The 21,817-nt window shown below is 40.4% G+C and overlaps 1 protein-coding gene across 1 annotated transcript; it reads right to left on the bottom strand.

Moving 5' to 3' along the window:
* Positions 1 to 6,734: 6,734 nt before the first annotated feature.
* On the bottom strand, positions 6,735 to 21,606 carry TM2D1 (TM2 domain containing 1). Its single transcript, XM_065673196.1, has 6 exons — positions 21,245 to 21,606; positions 19,675 to 19,748; positions 17,598 to 17,706; positions 13,173 to 13,264; positions 9,737 to 9,810; positions 6,735 to 8,481 (listed from the first exon to the last, which is right to left on the bottom strand). Exons 1-6 carry the CDS (start codon positions 21,589 to 21,591, stop codon positions 8,371 to 8,373), a joined length of 807 nt encoding a protein of 268 aa, XP_065529268.1. The 5' UTR covers positions 21,592 to 21,606; the 3' UTR covers positions 6,735 to 8,370.
* Between the last annotated feature and the right edge of the window lie 211 nt (positions 21,607 to 21,817).

Genomic DNA, 21,817 nt, shown 5'->3' with positions numbered 1-21,817 from the left:
TACAAAAAAAGCTGATTTGCCAAAAAAGAGATTAGCATAAGTGCCTACAGTCACATTCTATTTTTGAAGGTAAAGCTACTGTGTCTGGGAGCTTTCTTGTGGGAACTTTATAAAGAGAGATTAATCTAGTTTATCTGCTTGAAAAGATATTTGGGGAAAGCACAGAGAGTCACTGTTTAGGCTCTGTTTGTAATAATTTCCTATAACCCTCTAAAATAAAGACCTGCGCGGAACGTGCTAATCAGCAGCAGGAAGGTATATTTCTTCCTCTTACGTGGACGTAGACATTTGTTGTGAAAAAACTCTGTGTTCCCTAGTTTGCTGTTGCTGGTCTTTGTCATTTAATCAAGTGGTGACTGTAGCTGTTGTACTTTAAAATTAAATGCTATTATTTATGGTAGAACTTGTTCTAGTCAAAAATGCAGACCTCAGCACTGTGTACATTTGTAAGCAGAAGGTTAAGCAGGACATTTTAAATGGTATAGCAAAGGGCTTAATCAAGGCTGAAGAGCAAAATGCAGTGGGATAACAGATATAGTAAATAGGCATTAATCACCATACACGCTTAATCCAGGTATTAGGCAGTCTTGGGGCTAATACGAAGACTCACTTACATAAGGACTCATTCTACCAGCGCTTAAGTAAGTGAATAACTTTATTCTTGGGAGAAATTTCAGCAGTGCTCAAGGCCCTTGCAATATCAGGCCTACAGTATAGCTCTGTAAAATGATCACCACGCAATTATTTTTGCCTGAAGGGGATTTCTGAGTTAGGAGGCGTGGGGGGGAGTGGTTCAAGGAAGGCAAAAACTGAATTGCCAGAGCATAAGGAGCCACTTTTCAGTGTTGTTTTTGTTTTCCCTTGACACTGTCTGTAACCGTGACATCAAAATCCGAGCTAAGTACTTCTTGCCAAAGATGGACCAGATAAAATCACGAAGCCAGTATCATCTCATGTGAGACAGCTCACTGTCTTAGTGACAAATTTAGTGACTACAAATCCAGGCTTAGAACATCGTCCTTCCCTAGTCATAATCCAGCACTCGTACACTGGATTTGCCTTTAGCTACTGATGAACTATAACTTCGGTTTCAAGAAGATAATAGCGCATCTATAGGTATGAAATTCACCATACAGAAGTTCTTTTATTAGGTGCTCAGAAAGATTAAAATGCTTCCACGTTTAACTTAACATCAAAAAGTCCAGATCTTTATACAAACTGGCATGTCACGTGTACTGACACACCAGCACACAAACCACAGCCTCCGGCCCAGGGTGGGTTTTGGCATGCTGGTCAAGCTTGACTTACCTAGCACTGAAACAGAATAGGCAGACTCATGGTAAGCACCACACCTAACCTGAGGAACAGGGAAGGAGCTGGAAAAGCGGGGAATGGGGTAGATGGCCACGGATTATCTATTCAAGGAGTAACAAGATGAAAAAAAGGATCCACAAACCTTTAATTGTGAGTATAGGAGAGGGACAGTGATGTAACTGTTCCCAGGGAACACTATTCTTATTTTGTAGAGGGAGGTGAGCCAAGATACTTAAGCTCTAGAGAACCTTTAACACAGGAAGCTATTTATCATAACAAGCTTGGTTGATACTGCTCCCATACTGAACCAATTAGATTAGCCTATTTCGTCATACTTCATAACTTGGGATGATAGGTTTCCAAGCATGGTACAGTGCAGTAATTGAATTTTGATCAAACACACATGGCCCATAACCCAGTATGTGAAACTTTCAGAACAGTTCACAGCTTTTAAATATCCAGTCAACATGTTGCCAAAAGTACAGGATGTACTTGATGCAAGTGGGAGAGGAGGGGGGGAGCACGAGTCCACGCCGTAACTTGGTACAGCTGTAAAACAAACATTTTTTTGTTCCGATTCTGTTCCTACTTTAGCAAAGGAGCTGGGAGGAAGACAGGGAATGTCAAGTAAGTCGTTTTTCTCCCCAACCCCCACACATTCCCCCCCCCCCCCCAGCACACGTTTCCCTTTTAACATTCTTAGATTACCACAACCTTTTACATTCACTGTACTGTACTTACATACTGTATTAGACACACCAGCAATTCTGTTTGTTAGCATGACACATCCATTGCTTACACTTAGTTAACAAAATAACTTAAAAGTCGCATGCATCATCCCCTTAATAGGGTTAGAATCAATGGGACCGTGGAATGAAAGACCTAAAAATTACCCCCCACCTCTGCATTCCCCAGGCTTCTGCCTCTGCCAACACAATCCATATGGTGGGCAGCCTCGTCAGGATCAAGGTGAACACTCAGTCAGTTCTTCGCAGGCTGTGATCTCCTCTTACATGTTCTCGCCATGTTTTCCCTACAGTAAATCCAAGGAACTTTGAAGAAGGCTCTGTGTAAAGGAAACAGTATACATTAATAACTTCATTCCTACAGTCCTGATGGGCTAGGAGGCAAAGCACCCACCGCAGACCAGGTTCATGACATGGAAAACACTGTGGCAGGGTTTCTTTTGAGCAAGTAATGGGTATCCATATTGAAGCTGCTTCCTGGCCTACAGCAAAGTCTGGCATGTTTCAGCAATGGAGCAGGGTAACACCAACCTCTGCATGTTATGCTGCCAACTTCTTTCTCAGCATCGAATGCTTTGACCTGAAAGGCAGCTGGAGGCAGCTCTGGGTATCTCAGGTACACAAAGGGGAAGTATCAGGGCAAGCCAACACCTTTGCTTTCATCGAGGTGGTGCAAATGACGGGAATTACCTCTACAGCCCTCCAAAGATTTTAGGATCTGATGGTTTACCCAGGTGCTTCTAGTTGCACTCCATGGATGGTCTGCCTCCGAGCCGTCTCACACACCTGCTCTGCAGTACCACAGGTTCCAAGGGGAGAAACGGTGCTTCTCAGATGTAACAAAACACACATCTCATTTAGTCTTGCTGTTGGTTGGGAACAGGTATGCTGCTTGATTACACACACACTACCCTGCCAGAGACAGAGTGCAGAGGATGTGCTGGATCCCTTCTCTCTCCCCACCCCACTCCCCACTAAGTTATGATGCTGCAGAGAAAAAAGATGAAGAAAAACAGAAAAAATGGTGATCAACTTATCAGACTTGGACCAAGCCTCAGCTCAAACCAAGGTTAAACAGGCCTGTTCTAAGCCTCTTAAAGATAGGATTTATATAGTAATTAAAGTAATGGAAACTGATCTTTATAATTTTTATACTGCCTAAAATTCTGCTGTGTCATACGCATCTGCAGAGCCTCAGAACTGTGCTTCTCAGAGAGAACACTGCAGTCTTGAAAGCAGCCATTCAAATGTATAATGGAGAATTATCAGAGCCTGAGTATGTTTGAGATTATAATGAAGCACGAAGAGCAAGACTCAGAAATACTGCGAAAAGTATGGAGTTTGTATTTGAGACAAGCAGGATTTTTCAGACACTTTATTTTGTTGGCAGTTTATGGAACTAGATATTCAACTACACACGGTGCAAACAGCACCGAGACTGCCCTTTGTATTCCTGTATTTCCTTTCATTTCCTTTGCTACAGTCTCAGATCTAGAGAGTGAGCGTAGTGCAAAATGCATCTTAGCCGGACAGAATCCTCACATCCACTTTCCAGTTTTCTCTGTTGTGCAAGGAAAAATACCAGAGTGCTAAGCCTCTGCTGTACCATAAAGAACAACTTCAGAAGATCTGGAGATCTGATAGGGGGTTTGGCTCCACCTTCAGGAAGCAAAAGGCAAAGAGACAACGTAGTTACAAGTTTCAGACATAACTCTCTGCAAGAATCGAAGCCTACAACCTCCCTTTATTGACATCTACTGCTCCCCAATGTGTCTTTGCTTCATATATATAAAAGCTTCTCTGACCTGATGCCATGACATTTCTACGTACTTGATTCAGCACTGAAGAGCCCAGCTCCTCCTAGAAGTAGTTGGGAACTTGCTGCAGGATGTCCAAAGGTGGCTGATAATGAACGAACAGAGCTGAGGGATGAACAAAAGCCAACAAAAAGCATCTCTGAAGTGAAAAGAAGTTTGGACATACAGGATGTCATAGAGCTGTTTCAAATATTATTAGCCACTTACACTCAGTACTAAGAGTTCCATACAAAATGCAATTTTCTCTTACAATTCAGAGATTAGAAGGTTCTGTGGGAAACACAGATGGATTGACAGAGAGAAAGTGGGAAGAGTCTTGATCAAATTTCAGTCTAGCAAAACACTTAAGCAGATGCCTAAAGTTAAGCTATTTTTTCTCCTCAGATTCAAGCAGAAGATGCAAACAATAATCTCTTATATTTCACCTTTTTGCAGACTGATGCAGGCTGAACCCAGAACATAGCTGGTTAAAAAGCATGATCTAAATGGATTAAAATGATGTGGGTTTTTTTAAGAAACCATACAGTCACCATTGATAATAATGAAAATGGGAAAGTAGTTTGGGATGAGACAACACTGAGATTGAAAGACTGGATGATGTGTTGGCGAAATAAAAGGCAATCACACAATTAGTGACAGTCCTATGAAAGCGCATGGTTGCTTGCAAGATCTTGCCTCTGGCATTTCCCCAACTGGGTGCTTAAGCACCCAATCTTATTGTTTTAGACACCGTCTTCTGGAGGAAACAGGTTTGAAAACTGCAGAGCAAGCAACAGGAATGGACAAAACACCTAATGAATCTAAAAATAAAACCTCCCAAACATGGAGAAGAGATGCAAGGAGACTGAATAGACATAGCTGTGTAAGCAAACAGAACTGAATATACTCTTGAGGAACAAAGGAAACAATTCTTGATGGGGTGACAACAGATGTTCTCCAAAAAAATTCTAACGGAGCATTTCAAACACAAAGACCTTCCTGTGGAGCTGAGAAGTTTTACTGGCAGACATACAGCAATATATCTTTGGAAACATAATAAAGCCTAACATTCAAGGTGTTATCAGGTCCTGAAAGCAAAAGTGATATCTTCATGTAATAAGTGGTGGGTGGTGGTGGAGAGGGAAACACTTAGGATAACAAAATGCTGTCACAGGAAGTTGCCATAGCATAGTTGCGATTTAAATCGCAGGAGGAATAACAAGTCAGTTTGCTCCAAAGTATCCCTAAATCCACCCTTCTCGAAAACAAGCTCTAAACACAAGTGAAAGATGCACAGGTTGACCAAACATCAGATGATCTGTAAGGCCCCTTCCAACCCAAACCAGACAACGATTCAATGAAACACAATACAGAGTAATTTATGAATACAATAAGCACACTTAAATACAACCACTTTTGTGCTGTGTGACTGCAAAGTGCCCGGAGCTGAGTGTTTCTACCAGCTACTGCTCTTTCAGATCACGGTTAAGCACACTGCAGAACAATCCTAAAAGGGACACTAAAAAAACTAAAAAAAGACAGGTTTATGGAGTCATTTTTGCCGTGACTGAACTGCACCGGCACTTAGGGAAGATTTGGATTTAACTCCTGGCATGGATCTGCAGCATCTTCAGCGAGGAGTTCCACATAGGTTTTCAAATGCTAGGCACTTCAAATTCTTGTTTTAAACTCTGGCCTTTACTTTTTATGGTGTTCTTTATTTTTACAGATACAGAATAATACCTCTCAGTCCTGTTGGAATGTTGAAAGGATTCCTGAATATCTGCAGGGCCAGCAGCTATCATTTTATCTGAGAAGGAGGCCGGAGGATGATATAGAATATTGTCTAATTATTTCTATTGCTTTGCAACTGTTTTTATGAAAACAATCCAGAGAGAAGATTATTCAGCACAGTCAGAGCAACGGGAACTACAGGAACACTGGGGTGGAGAACTTGATTGACAGGATTAAGCTCAAGCAGGCAGCAACACAGAAAATCATCACAGGACAGACATTTTGATAAATATTACTGTAGCCAATTTATTATTAGCACAGTGGGACAGCTTTACATCTCACATCACACTTTTCACAGCCCTTATGGCAAACATGCCATATCTGATAATTGCACGATGAAAACAAAGACCTCACTACTGGCCCCGCAGTTCCTATCTGCTTACTCAGTTAACCCTCTCTAAACTTCAGCTAGGCAATTAAACAGGTATGTAGAAATGCAGATGAGTGTGTTCATGTATGGAACATAATTTCTACAGTACTCAGTACAAGTTGAAAAGGTTATGCCATCTGTGGCGCTGATTTCTAAAAGGCTTTACAGACAAAGCAAAGGGTTGTGAAAGAAGTTGTTAAGACAAGATAGAGGATCAAGTGGAATGCCATCCCAAGGGAAGAGATGATAAAGCAGTGTGTTCCTGGCAACAGCGTGCACAGGTATCACAAACCAGAGAGCATCAGGATGTGGGAGTCCCATAACAGCTTTTGTTCCCTACATTGGTTGCGGCCCATCTTCTGTTCCTAAAGAAACACTGTAACTTGGAGTAACAAATCCTTCTCTCTGTTGGCTACATGGTTTCTGGGATTAACAAACTATCTGATGGACCTCCTAACTAATCATATTTTCATCTGATTCACACAAAATAGCTCCTGTATTCTTTTACAGATAATGAAGCTCAAGATGGGCTGCTGAAATCATGAAGCCAAGCTCTCTGCTACTAGTACACATGGAAATACATTTCAGAATGAAATCCTGTGTCATGAGTTGCCCAAGGGTATTTTTTTTATTACGATGTCCATTGTATTTTCCTATTTTCATAGCTATATTATCAGCTTCAGGGTTAAAAAACAGAGCAGACAAGCCACAAGATGACCTTAGCCACGAGATTTTATTTGATTCAAACAGTTATTTTCCATCAACTTCCTGTCTGTTTCTGAGAGTTTCAGGAAACAAAAACGTACAAAGAGCATTCAGTGAAAGAGAGACAAAAGGGAGATAAAACAAACATGAGGCAAGTGAACGAAGCTAACAGCGTTCTTGTCTTTTTGAACCCAGAAGCAGAACGCAAGTATTCCAAAACTACATCTTCCTTGTGTGAAGGAAAGAATTAGTGTTAAGCACAAAACACTCCCCATGATTTATTCTCATTACATATGTCAGGTTATGCCGATTTAGAAAAAAACTTGATTTCTTTACAAAGCTTTCTGTGCACCAGCCAGTGTAGGCTTAAGAGAGTCTAAAACCCACAAATTGCACTTTTAAAGATCAATCTGGGAATCTCATTTTTTGTAATTCCCTTAAAAATACCTTTTGTGGAGACATGAGAACCATTCTGAAAGTTTCATCTGAAAAAAAAACCACAAAAGAATGCCCCAAAGTTTTGAAAACTATCTACACTATAGTTTGTATCACATGGATTTTTCACTCAGTTCTTGCCAGTTTTCATGAGAAGGTGAAGGGAATGTTTAAAATTGGTCAAATAACAGAAAGATTCTGTTAACATGTTGCTGTGCACACACTTTTCTTCAAAGGAATATCTAGGTAAATCTTGGGTGTTCTAAAGACTTTGGTCAACCAACTTTGACGGACACAGAACTCATTTCACTGAAACATAGCTGATCTAAACCAACATCCTTTTAAGGGCTTTGTTAGTGCAAAGAATTCACTTTTTTGACATTCTGTGGTTGTAAAATACATACACCACTTTCTTTTCAGAAATAGAAGGTATTTCACTACAGATGGTTGCAAAGGAGGGGAAAAAATCAAAATAAGCAGAATGATTATTCCCTATTCTAACCTCAGGGCACCCCAACATCCACACTCCCTTTCTGTGATTTATTATCTACAGTCCTATTTTTCTATGCCTCCATATTTCTAATGCTGATCAGCACTCTCCAGATTTTGCAACTTGTCCAAAATTTGTCTTTAACCTTTAGAGAAATAATTATTTAAATTAATGGAATTTCAAAGGATCCATCAGCACAAGATTTAGGGCCATCTGGATTTTAACTAACAGGATAGAAAGGCCGTTTCTGTGGTTTGGGATATTTAAGTTCATTTACAAACTGCTACACATAGCTTCAAAAACAGACCCCAAGTATAATCCTGGCCCAGCCATGCTAAAACCCTCATCAATTTCGATGGACTAAAGATCAGCATAGTTGTTCTGAACAAATCTTTCTCCACCTCTCTATAACACTCTAAATTATACTTACAGACACAGAAGAACGTCAGTGCAAATCGCAGAAGTCTGCACATTTCACAAATGGTACAACTTGGCAACAAACCATGTGCTCACAGAAATAGAGCAGTCACAAAGAAACTTGGCGCCTTTGAGGTAAACTCATTCACTTGAGGAATTTTCATATTTTATCATCTTTGTTCCATGTATATTTAGTATTCAGTTCTGATGAAGTGTAATTAATAAGTCATCAGCAATTTCAGTGGACGACTGGATCCATCTGTGAAACTGAAATGCACCTATTTGTGACACTTATTGCCAGGGTTAAGGATAGGTCTGCATTTTCCTGAACGTGGCATTGGTAATAGTGAGCCTTGTAAGCCTCGCTCCATAGTAATCTATAATGTAACTAGAGCCATCCGAAGGTCCAACAATCTACAAGAGAAAAAGAACCAAGACTTTTCAATATAAAGTGAAACATATACTTTGTGCTAATGTCTCAATTACTGCTAATTTTCCCATCATAAAATTAGTCATGCTTAATTAGTCAAACAGAAACTAGATTTATTTTGAAGTTATGCTTTAGTTTAACTGTTTTAGCGAGCGCTGTCTCAGAAGGAACATTTCCCTATGGCTTCTAATCAACAAAATTACACAGCCAGGCACTGGTGCTAAGTTAAGTCAATGAGGATTTGAGTCACAAAATGGGGCTAACTCATGAGTGGGCTCCAAACCACTCTCTTTGAACAAAGGAGGGTAGGCAGGGGAGAATTAGGTTGATGACAAATATCCCTGAAATAGTGCACAGGTAAGCAGTGGAGGGAAGGAGAAAAGATCATGAGGTTTTTGTTCTGTAAATGCTAAATTGATGTGGGGTCACCACAGGGATGAATAAGGAGAGATGAAAGAAAAATACTCTCAACTGCATCTGTAAGTGATCTGAGGCAAGATGTGATAGCTATGTGATAGCACAGAAAGGAATTTGAGAATGCATATAATTTAAAAGATATATATTTTAAAATTATGCACCTTTGTGTATACATCTATAAACCCATATAAACAAATCCCATATTCAAAATGCATTTTAAGTTCATCACAGGCAATTTGCAATTCATGCTAAATGGATGCACTGCAGAATAAGACAATTTGGCAATTTCATGATGTCACAAAATGTCACCCCAGCTGGGGATTTAAACATCATGAATCCTACAGTGACAGCTCTCGGGTGACATGGGACTTGTACTTGGAGGAGATGCGGAAAAAGAAATGGCAATCTCCCCTCCTGCACACTGCACGGACACCCCAGATGACGGGCTCCATGAGAATGAAGCACATGCAAACGCAGAGCTTCAGGACTTTGGGAACAGCAGGACATCTCATGCAAAGTCCAATATTCTGCATCACATAAAGAGCTCACAGGTTCTGACAAAGATGAATTTATGGTGCTATAGCTTCTGAGCTATTCATTGCAAGTATTTATAGATATCTAATCTAATTTTTAATTCAAACAGCAAATATATTGATATTTCATGCCCATATTCTACAACATCAACCTACAATGCTAAGATAAATGCCTTTATTTTTCAATACAGAAAAGTCCTTAAGGCCAAAATGCTAACAAAATATTAGCAATTAAATCAAAGCTTTAACACAAGCAGATTTGTAGCTTGATTTGAAAGCCATGACTTACCTGCATTGAAATAAGTATGAAATCAATTAGGCTCCCTATTCCACAAAATCCTACAGTGCAAAACTTCAACAAACCTAAAAAAGGAAAACAGGTTTAAGCCATTCACTATGAAGTTCATGGGTTTCTGTGGCAATCACATTCCAACTCTCTCCCCATCGCACTATATATATATATATATATATATATATATATATATACATACATCTAGAAACAGACCTAAAGTTAAAGATTTTCAATTCTCAGGGGAAGAACCAAACCATATATTCATATTTCTACATCCTGAATACACTTCAAAGATATTAAACATTAACAATTTCATATTTTTAATAGATAAATGTTCTTAAACAAGGAAAGACAAAACTGCATAACCATAAAACTGGAAATTTTCTTCTCTTTGATTGAGGCACAGGCAGAAATAATCCCAACTTGAGCTGCAAAATTTACTTGTGAATAGAGAGAGACTTTCTACCATCCCATGAGTTGCAGCACATACTGATTTGATTTGCAGAACACGCTACTTTGGCAAAAAAATCCTTTGTATCATTTTTGTATTTTTGCTGAAATAGGAATTTATTTTGAATACATATTAAATGAATATAAACATTTCTTTTTAACTGGTATTCAAAAATGTTATTTTTTGTCTGAATAAATGAAAGATTAATAGAAAATATATGGGAATAGCAACTAACAGATAAATGTTTCATTAGAAGTTGCCACGCAAGGCAGACTTCATCTGGAAAATGCCTTCAGAAGAAGGAGGCTGTCTTAAATTTAGTTTTAACATCAGCAGTGTCTTATACAATGAATATAATGCAATGAGTAGCATATATAAGCAATACTCCATTTGAGCTATGCAAACACCTAGGTTATTTTGAGAATGAGATACTCTTTGTGAAGACATTTGTCTCTTTACCCAGGCATAGGCAGTATGAGGAGGAATGTGTATCTGTTGCATTTAAATCAGTTGTAGGCTATGATGTACAGAGAAAACACAGCTCACTGCTGAAAAACATATCCTTCCTGTGCTTACAACGGCCGACACACTTCTGAGGCAAGAGAACACACTGGCAACGTCAGCCAGTGTGGCATCCCAGAACACCTCTTCCCCACAGCTACAAGTTGAGCTGTGCTGCATGATACCTGCTAGTAAAACCTCTAGTAAAAGCCCTTCTCCAAAGAATAAGCCTGCTCTTGGTCAAACACCTTAAACTCTCCTGACCTCCACCTCCTCCTATGTGCTCCCTCTCTCTCAGAAGCAGAATTCTCTCCCACATACCACCTCCTCTCCCCCATGCCCTGTTTATGAGGCTGCATACGGAGGAGTAACTGCATGCACGCTGCAGGAAGAGCATCCCACAGTCTGGATACGGCTCCCAGAGTTGACAAGATGAAACTAGCCAGATTTATAAATGCCAGGGAGACAGTTTATAACCTCTCCATGGAACAACACAATAGTCAGAGAGCACAGGGGAAAAATACCTAACGACCAAGAAGATGAAAGAGTAGTAAAGTAGTAGGGTGGTTTTCCAGCTGATTAGAGAAAGAAAACTTACGTGCATATTGCAGCTGAAGTCGTGCCACTTAAACATGCAAAACCCAAAGTACTTCATTGTTTAAAACAACTTGTTCCCAGTGGCTGACCCATGAGATTTGCAGCAGCCAGACACAGTTAGCCTGGCAGTAGCATAGCAAAACACAAGGGAAACAGCCAGCTAAATGTTGGCCTTAGGAAACAACAGTTGAGATTATTAAATAATGCCAAACTCTGGAAAATGGTTTACTTTGTTATTACCTGCACTGAGTGCAGTCACCATTTAAGATAATCATGACACTTCTCCAAGCTCTGGTCCTGAACTTCAGTGTCAGTTGGCATTTCCAAGAGCACCTCCAGTTTATTTGAGGAACTGGCTGCTCCATTATACTGGATGTAGAAGAACTGTTTCTGAACCTGGCATGTATTTCTGGAGTGCAGGGTAAAGTTGATTTTTTCTCTTCCTCCTCACTTCCCTCCCCAACAAGCAGATCACACTGAGAAAATAAACTCCTCTAAAGCATGGAGGGAAAAAATAGTGCTCTTACACAGTAGTAACTTATGGTTTAGTTCACAGTGTGTGGGAGAAGAAGAGGTTGCTTTCCTGATTTCTTCACATTCAACAGCTTGTATTTGTGTGCTCTTTAAGCAAAAAAAGAAGGAAAAAAAATAAACCAAAGAGTGGTTTACAGCCTTTATTATGCTTGCACAAAGTATTTCAATGATATTAACCTTTCTTAACCATTTTTTGCCAAGGCATGGATGACCTCAAAAATCTCCAATCAACCACTGTAAAGGAATCCAATGTATTGATCTTCTACTCTTACCTATTTGCTTTTGCCAAAAGCTTGAAAATGTGACTGTGAAAGAGTTTAAGTTTTTTAACTTTGGTTACTGGCTACAGTATATTCCAGTAGGGTTAACAAGCATAAGCCATAAAGAACGTCTATAGAAGAACGGAGGATTTATAAATCTATATTACGATGATATATTACAAAGTAATTAATGCAAATTATTATTCCAAATGCAATGGAATAACAAAAAGATGCACCTTATTGACCACTTTCAAAAATGGATCATTTTGTGAAACAGATGAACAAAGTAAGTGTTAATTAGAGAATCTCAGGTTAAAAAAGACATAGATGTTAAACACAAGATTACTGAGAAGGCCAGAGAATGTTATGAAAACAACAAGGATTTGCTTTTAGTGGGCAGAAACTCAAAATTTCAAGCTGAAGTGGTAGTAACATGTAGCTTTTCCTAATTCATTGCTCCATGCTACCTAGGCTTAAATTTACTCCATTTGCCCAGCTCAGAAACAAAGCCAGTAAATACTGCCTGTATTTCAAAGCCAATGGCAACACCACCCTGGGAATAAGGTCCTAGAAACACTAGCCAGAGGTAGGTCTTATTAAAGGTCCCAGTTTCTGCAGAACTGTTATTAATACCATGAACTATTTTGAAGGTATCTCTTTGCCAGAATAAATTCCATATCCCAAAACTGTAAAATTTGTCCATTATTTTCCTAGTAAAATCAAGCATCATTTAAATAGCTGGCACATAAGTCAAAACCTCTTCTGTTTCAGTGCTTCACAAAAAATGCTGGGGTAAACATCAATGCAAACTAAATGTAAAGCAAAACTATGAATACCAATAATCAAGTTTGCTTATTAGGATTTTATCTTTTGGAACAACTACATACCCATTTGCCACCACTTACTCCAACAGAATAGCAGGCTGAACATAATGCAGAATTTTATCTTACTTGACAATAAAGTAAGGATTCTAGTTGTAAATATTAAAACCATGACTGTCAGACTTCATTACTCAAAATATAAATATACACATACAACTCAATCATAACAATAAGCTTTATCTCAAAGAAAAAATAAGAAAGAAACTTACCTAATGCAGGATAGCCTAGATAAAATCTATCTGCTCCAAGCCATCCAAGAAATAAGGACAGAGCCACTGCCACTTTGTATGAATATCCATTTCTGCCAAAAGAAATAAGCAATGTAGACAATGACTGCAAGATATATTCACTCATACTTTTGAGAATTAAAGTAGTGAGTCATTTGCCTGCTGCTTCGCTTTTTAAAAACCCTACAGACTGTTATTTAGCTTCAGTTAACAGACACAGAATTGATAATATTAAGCTTTCAAATAGGGTAGGCAGCCTCCATAAAGTAACCTCAGCTGTTGCAACTTGACTATACTCTTGCAGAATACAGACTATTCCAAAACTAAACCATGATTTCTTGTCAGGACATAATCCCCAGTTTCACAGAGTACTTCCTAACAGTTCAGCCCTACTGAGACAACCCTAGAAAGCTAAGAAGTGTATGCACACTGTCTGTAGGCATTAGTCTCACACTCAGCCAAATTGAGAGGAACAGAATAGACAGGTGAGATGTCAGCAGAGACAGGAATTGCAATGAGATCTGAAGGAGAAATGAACCACGGCCACTGGTTGAAGAAGATGCAGGAAAGATTCAATAAAAAGGGTCAGTCATGTATCAATTTACTACACTCTAAAGGTTGTAAATGCCACAAACTCACAACCAAAAAGGACTGCTAATGGTACGAAGATGTACAGAGGCATTCTAAAGTTAAGCATCCCATGGTTAGAAATACAAAATAAACAGACACAACAGATTTTTTGAGATGTATGCTAATAGGCACCATTCTGGCCACCTAGCCATGTGTAACTTTACTTGTAAGTAACTTATACTAATAAGTGAACTAGAAACATATAGCTGTCAACACTAGAACTTGCTGCACCCTTTGCTGCATTGGCGAACAGCTAGCTTCTGAAAAGAAAAGCAAACCCAACTGCAATTAGAACTTCAAAAATATTCATTAATTCACTGCTTTGATACATGCACTACTATGTCCCAGTGATTATATAATACATTCAAATTAAGCTCTCGGTTGACAGTTGAATAAAACATCGTTTCAGAAAGACAGGAGCTGAGAAAGGTCCAAGCACCTTTATTAAGCACTTTCAATGCCAAATAAAGATCCACCTTTTTGCTTATTATCTAGATTTACTGACTTTAAAACTTAATGGCAACATTAAGGGATTAAATCATGCCTCTTACCTCAATATTTGTTACTTAGCACTTATTAGCAACACAGAATGTACTGGGCATTCCTGGAACCTAACGTAACGTAAATTATCATCTTGAGAACTGTCTTGTTTCTACTGTAAAGAACACTAATGGATTTATTTGAAAATTGAGGGAAACTGTTGGAAATTGTTTATCAACTACAAAAGTGTCAACAACTCTCCAAGGACACTAAAGCATAAAACAAGCTCTTACACAAAAGGTGGGAACACAGTTTCATTTGAGATGCTCCTGATCAAAACTAGCAATAAACCGAGCACTTGCCTACACATTGAGATGCTTTTAAAAGCAGAACAGTGTGCAACCTAGTCAGCATCAAACTGATGGGCAGAAGGAATCTAGTCTGAAATGGAAGCATGATAATAGTGTAACAAAGCTGCATCCACTCTTGCATTTCCTTTGTCTTACTCTTTCAGACAAAAATACGCTCTGGAGACTAAACCAGCGAGTAGGAAAATAACACATCCCAGGCATCTAAGTGAATTGCTACAGTTGGGTAAAAGATGCAATTTCTTTTCAGTTTCTCATCTGATTTTTTCTTGCTTCTCAGCTCTTAATTTTCTCTGCATATGTTTCTTCCACCTGCCATGCTAAAAATGTTCTTCCAGATCTTCCACATCAGTTGATAATAATACATAGGTAGTGCCGTTGGTCATGGTGGTTCCTGTGCTCTTTCTGGTTCTCTTAGCACTTCTCAAGGACCCATCCACACTGAACTTCATGAATTTCACAGAGTACTGTTTTGTAGACTCCTTTCCTGGAATGGCAATACTTGAGCAACAGACATTTCAAGTCTGCAGAGTCATGGCCTGCACATATTAAGCAAAATACATGCCAGAGTGCCCATGTGGGGAGTTCTAGAGCTCAGGGAGAAAAAAACTACCTCCAAAACATCAAATTAAAACCAAACCAAACCAACCTTGACTGTGCTGGAGTAATCTCATTAGCACTTACAAGCTTTCCCTTGAACTAACACTGGGAGCAGCTGAACTTGAACACATCCACTTATACAAACACATAACATCTCCTGGTCTTGCCCTGTAATAACTGAATCCCAGAACTGTTATCTGGACTGCTGGTGAATTACAGTTTGGCTAAGGCAAGCTTGCTGACTTATCCTTTCCAAAAGCTACGAAGAGAGCTGAACCTGATGTCCCCATGCTAGGACAATCCTGCTAATGGGAAGATGCCTTCACAAATTAATTTTCTAGTTAAATGATGTGCAGTTATTTCTGCCAGAAGACAGGTACAATTTCCATCAAAACTCAGATAAGACTAGAAAATCTCCAAAAAGCAGTAAAAACCGCAGACCTATTGTTGCAATATTAGGCTGGAGATTCCTACTTAACGTTTCTCATAGTTATATAATATTCAAAATGGCTTATAAAAGGCTTGCATAAATGATCAGTGATTAAACAACTTTTTAGACAAGTATACATAGGAAGGATAGAATCACAGAATCATAGAATAGTTAGGGTTGGAAAGGACCTCAAGATCATCCACTTCCAGCCCCCCTGCCATGGGCAGGGACACCTCACACTAAACCATCCCACCCAAGGCTTCATCCAACCTGGGGTAGTATTCATCTTGCTGCCATTTTTACCTGGCTTTGGGACTTTATCAAAGGCAAGTTTCAATAACTCTTCCTACATTCCCAGCTGTATTTTACTGGAGACTTCAGGAAGCCTACAAAGGGTCCCCCTTCTGCCATACGAGCAGTCACGAGACTGGGAAAGCCACAGCAAGTCCTTTTGGTAGTGTAGCCATTGATTAGTTCACCATAAAGAATCGTTATGATCAAGTAACAGACATCCCAAGAAGGATGACTTTTTCTGCCTACATATATTTTTTCATTAATAAATGTAATGAAAAGCTACATTTAAAACATGTTTCTAGAAAATGTATTAAACCAAAAATAACACATATATAAAAAACTCCAAATGGAAAAATTACTCCAAAGAGGAAGCAATTTTATCAAACTAGTATAGCTCATCTTGTTCTCAGTCCCCATCACAGATGGGACTGAAACGCAATTGTTTCCGGACAAAAATGTGACTGAAGTCTAGTTTGCTAGCATTTAAATTTGATTAGACGTAATAATATGTTTTCTTCAATTTGCTGAGCTTTGACTGTTGACAAGGCTAAATACAGAGGAAAATATTTATGAAACTAAGAGGCAGAGCTGTACTTCAGAGTTAGGCAAATTACTGAGCAGTAAGAATTGCATTAGAGTTATTTGCTCACTGGTGTGATAAGGAATACTCAGTGAATATTACTGGTGGTTTAATTTCCAAAGATTCCAGTAGGACAAAAGCAAAAGGTTCCTGCATGAAGCCCACAAGAAGAAACAAATGGTACTGACAGGTGCTGGCATTGGCCAGTTGGAACATTTATTGGTACCCAGAGCTCTCCACTACTCACAATGGGCTTTAGAAAAACATGGTCCACCATTTTCATGTTTCAGAAATAAGCTCTTAAAAGACACAGAGGATCTGATTAAACACAAAGATTGTTTAAAAATAGAGAACAGTTCCTCTGAAACAGATTCTGGGGGGACCTGGACTGAGACTTAAACTCCCCAATATTCACACATACTACAACTTAAGCTGCAGCTACAGGCACACTCTAAACCGGCATAAACCAATACTGACACTGGCAGAGCAGTGCAGTCCAGCCCTCATTTCTCCATTTCTTCATCCTTGAGTTGCCCTCATCCTCACACTGGCACAAGCACCTGAAGTGACTCAAACTGGGGAAGTGATCCAAGTTAGTTCAAATTTAGATCAGTTCCCTCATTCAGTATATGGTACATCAGGGGAAGGGTTGGAGAAGTGTCCCCAGACAGCTCCTTTCAGCAGCTGTGTGGATTTTAAACATGTGTGAAATGCAGCTTTAGCATTTATGGCAAGTTTTTGCCAGGGTAAAGTACTAAGTAAAGCAAAGGTAAAATACTAAGGTAAAGCAAAGACACAAACATAACTAAACAAAGTGTCTAAATCAGAGACAGATTTACTCATAAGCATGCATATTGTATCCTTGTATTGCTTATTGTGTCTATTACAGGATTAAGTACTGGGCAATAGGTGTGTATATGTGTCTATCTTCTCTTTTTTCCATCTGTCAACACATCAAACTGTTTTAGAAAAACACCAATGTGAAAACAAAGATAAATTATAACAAAAGGTAACAGTGTACTTACACATTGCGACATGCAATAGGCTTGTAAAATCCAACTTCGTGTCCTGTAAAGACTTTTTCTACACCAAGGTGATCTTTGCAAGTAATATTTGGTGCTGGCAGACACTGAACTGAGGACAAAAAAATTATATGAAATTAATCAGTAACTGTGCATTGTAGCATCTTTTTCTGACAAGACACAAGTGAAATGAATAAATGAAGATCCACTGTGCAAGTCTTGATACAAAGCACAGTACACACATGTATTATTGTTTAAATAACTTTTAAAAGTCATTTGTATGACTTTAAAAAGTCATAGAAACTTACATACACATATTACTTGTATTTTTTCCTTGCTACATATTAAGTAAATTATACAAACCTAATTGCTGCCCTAATTCTGGTTTAATTTCCATTCTGGCACCAATATGAGTCAATGGGACAGCTGAACTTGACATACAGAAAACATCTGATTCATTAGAAGTCAAATGTTGGAACAAGGGGCCCCAGAAATGTCGTGCCATCATATCCTTGGAGGTTTTCAAGATCTGGCTGCACAAATCCCCAAGCAACCTGGTATGAATTGAATGCCAGTGCTGCTTGGAGTAGGAGGGTGGACGAGTTCCTAAGGAGTCTTTCAACCCACCTTATTCTATTATTCCATTATTTTAATCTAAGGCATGACTCTTAAGAGAACCAAAGTGGATATCACAGCAGAAAGTGACATCTGCTAAAAGTCTGCAATGTATTGCCAGACTATTAGTCACTATCCAGTGTTATTTCCATGTAGAAAAATTAAGCAAAGAAAGCAGTTGCTTTCTGCTACTCAGAAACCCGCAGCAGTCAACATATATTGACACAGAAAAGGCCACAATCATCTTGACAATCTGACACCAGTAAGACTCCAAACCTGTTACTCAATAAGGCTACTTCAATGCTTTGAATTAAACCCTAATTTGTTTGGGTGATGGATATCAGAAAGGTATTCAGAAACAGCAGTGCTTCAAGCATGATCCAGAAGATTAACTTTTTATTACTTAGGTAATAGTGAAAAACAGCTCAAATACTGTGGGAACAATCTAAAACCTGCTATATGTGTAAAAACACTACATAGACATAGAAAACAACATGTTAATTATTAGCAACTTTCTCCACTCTGAAGCTTATATCCTGTTCTGATGTGTAGTGTATTAAATACAACCACAAATGTAATTGGTTAGACAACAATCGGAGCTGAGAATCATCTCAAACTACATCATATACTTTCTGCTCAAAGACTGGCTATTTACAATCAGGGACACAATGTCGAAGATAATGTAAAGGACTGAATAACTTTACAAAAGATCCATTTTGAATAGTATTTTCATCCAGTCTCTGAAAAGTGTTTGGAAAACCTTCCCTATCCCTGAGCATCCCAGTGAAGAAAATCATTCAGCATTTACGGAAAGCAAAACATGAAAGACAACAAGCATACAAATGTGTTTTAAACATGAATGCACACAAAGTAAAACTCTTGTGCTATTAACTAACACAGAGATGATTTATTTCAGCACCTGAGAACATTAGAAAAGCTACACAGAAGTGGCAAACCAAGTGATCAATTTAAGCATTTTACTGTTGTACTCCAAAGTACACCAGAACTTATCAAAATAAATGTAAGTGCTCTCAAAACAGAGCCTTCTGTCACCAAAACCTCCTGATGATGGAAGGCACTATGTTCCCTTAAAGTATTTCTATTAAAGAAATACATTTTGAAGGCTGTTCTGTCATGTGTCAATTCTTTTAATAATTACATGCAAAATCATTATGACAGGAATGGTTTGTTTTAATCACAGTAGTGCAGGACAGAGCCTAGAGGATACAGCATACATGGAAGAGATTTACCAGAAACCTCACTTACAAATGTACCAATCAGAGACAATGTATTCATTCATTTTTTAGTAAAGCATCCAATCCACACAAGTGGTTTAGGCTTTCATACTGATGATATTACTAATCCCACATTTTATAAAGCTCATCTAGCAGATACACAAATGCATAAATTGAACACTTCCTTGGAAAATGCAGTTAGTGTCAACATACAAGTTAGAAATCCTTACCATATGCTGTGTGATTTGTGCAATTCATTGGTTCTTGGGTACTATTGTCTATTTTAGGCTCGTCACACATATATGTTCAGGTAATTGAGGAAAACATTTTTCATATCAAACACTACAACAGGTTTAACAGTAATTTATTCCACCCTCTTTAAACCCTGAGGATTTAGGATGCACCTTGATGTTAGCTCCTACCCATCCCCCAAAATAGGAACAGCACATTACCATACACTAAATCTGCTAATCCAATTTAATACACCAATATATCGCATAAGCTCCACATTTAATTAGTGCTGCAGTCAGCACTACCTAAAGGAACAATATTTATCAGTCACAGCCTCTGCATTTGAAGGCAAAAAGGTAGCGTGCCTAACATAGTCGTCTTCCCTTATTTCAGTATCAGAGTACCTTAAAATTGAGGCATTTGATTGAGAAGATGAAATCTGCAGTAACACACAAAATTCAAAGAACACCTAACAATGAACACAGAATCCCAGACTGGTTTGTGTTGGAAGGGACCTCAAAGCTCATCCAGTTCCAACCCCTGCCACGGGCAGGGACCCCTTCCACTGGAGCAGCTTGCTCCAAGCCCCTGTGTCCAACCTGGCCTTGAGCACTGCCAGGGATGGGGCAGCCACAGCTTCTCTGGGCACCCTGTGCCAGCGCCTCAGCACCCGCGCAGGGAAGAACTTCATTACATCCAACCTGAATCTCCCCTGTTTAACTTTTAACCCATTACCCCTTGTCCAGGAATCTAGACTAGAAAAAACACTGAGTGGGAACAAACAGGTCTGAATCATAGAATCATAGAACAGTTAGGGTTGGAAAGGACCTCAAAATCATCCAGTTCCAACCCCCCGCCAGGGGCAGGGACACCTCACACTAAACCATCCCACCCAAGGTTTCATCCAACCTGGCCTTGAACATTGCCAGGGATGGAGCACTCACAACCTCCCTGGGCAACCCATTCCAGTGTCTCACCACTCTAATGCCCAGCACCAAGGAAAGCAGGAGATGATGTTAACTTTTCCAAGTTTTTCTTTCCTGATACTTGTGATGATCCGTAACGGCCAGCTACCATCAACAAACGATTTCTGGGGAAGGCCTGACAGGGTTTTAGAGAGTCAGGGTCTAACACGTGCACCCTGCGCCTCTGGACTGCGAGGATTAACATGGTGCAAAGACACCACATCCCACTCAAGCGTCCTGCAAACAATGAGAAGGTGGAGGGGTGGGGAAGAGGGGTGTCTCATCCCAGCGGATTTACTCCTTGAAAGCTGGAGGCACCCCAACCTTGGACACCCCCAAAATGACCCCAGGCCACTGCTGACGTGCCCTCTCCTGCTCCTTCCAGCCGAGAACCCCTCGGGGCTCCTGACCTGAGGCTTCCTCACACCCGAGGGACACACCGGCCCTGTCAGGCCCCTCACACCCTCCACCTGCCCGGTTCCGTCCACCCGAGGCCGTTGGACGAGCGGTCCCCCTTCAGGCACCGCCAGCCCCTCCGCGGCCCCATCGTCATAGCAACCGAGGCCCCGCCGCACGGCCCCGGCCCCGGCCGCGCTCAGGATATTGCCCCAGCCTCAGCTCGTCGCACTTCAGCGGCGGCTCCGTGCCCGCCGCTCCCTCCACGCCTGCACCCGCGAACCACAGAAGGACAAGCAGGATCCGCGCCTCCGCCGCGCCTCTCCTCCTCCCTGGCCCCGCCGGCAGCCGCGGCGGCCGGGCGGCCATGATGGAAGCCACCGCTGCCGTCAGCTGACTCGCATGCCCCGAAGGCACCGCAGGGAGGAGCGGACCCCGCTGCGGGGGGAAGGCCGCTCTCCTGCGGAGAGGGGCGGGAAGCGTGGCAGCACGGATTGCTCGCGGGCTGATGAGGGAACTAGTGCGGGATGTGGGGGGGTTGACCTCAGTAAACATGGCTCCCGAGGCAGCTAATGGTCAGCGACGAAGGCAGAGCGTGCCCCTACTCAAGATGGCGCCCTCGCCCTGATAAAAGATGGCGGCACTCGCCACCAGCACCTGGCGGTCGGCGCGCACCTGCCCTTAGTTAAGATGTCGGCCATGATTCGCTCCGCCTCCGGTCGGGCCCGCGGGAGGCGTGGCGCCGGTGTGGGGCGGAGTTAAAAGGGAAGGGCGCATGTGC

This window comes from Lathamus discolor, chromosome 3, assembly GCF_037157495.1.
Source record: "Lathamus discolor isolate bLatDis1 chromosome 3, bLatDis1.hap1, whole genome shotgun sequence".
In the NCBI taxonomy this organism is placed as follows: Eukaryota; Metazoa; Chordata; class Aves; order Psittaciformes; family Psittacidae; genus Lathamus; species Lathamus discolor.
This window is presented reverse-complemented; position numbering and strand designations above follow the sequence as displayed.

Excerpts from the sequence above, each read along its gene's own strand:
- TM2D1 (XM_065673196.1), bottom strand. The coding sequence starts at position 21,591 with ATGTTTACTGAGGTCAACCCCCCCACATCCCGCACTAGTTCCCTCATC. Across the intron at positions 19,749-21,244 it reads GACGAGCTGAGGCTGGGGCA|ATATATGTGTGACGAGCCTA; the intron begins ATATCCTGAGCG and ends AATTACCTGAAC. Across the intron at positions 8,482-9,736 it reads TCATACTTATTTCAATGCAG|ATTGTTGGACCTTCGGATGG; the intron begins GTAAGTCATGGC and ends TTTCTCTTGTAG.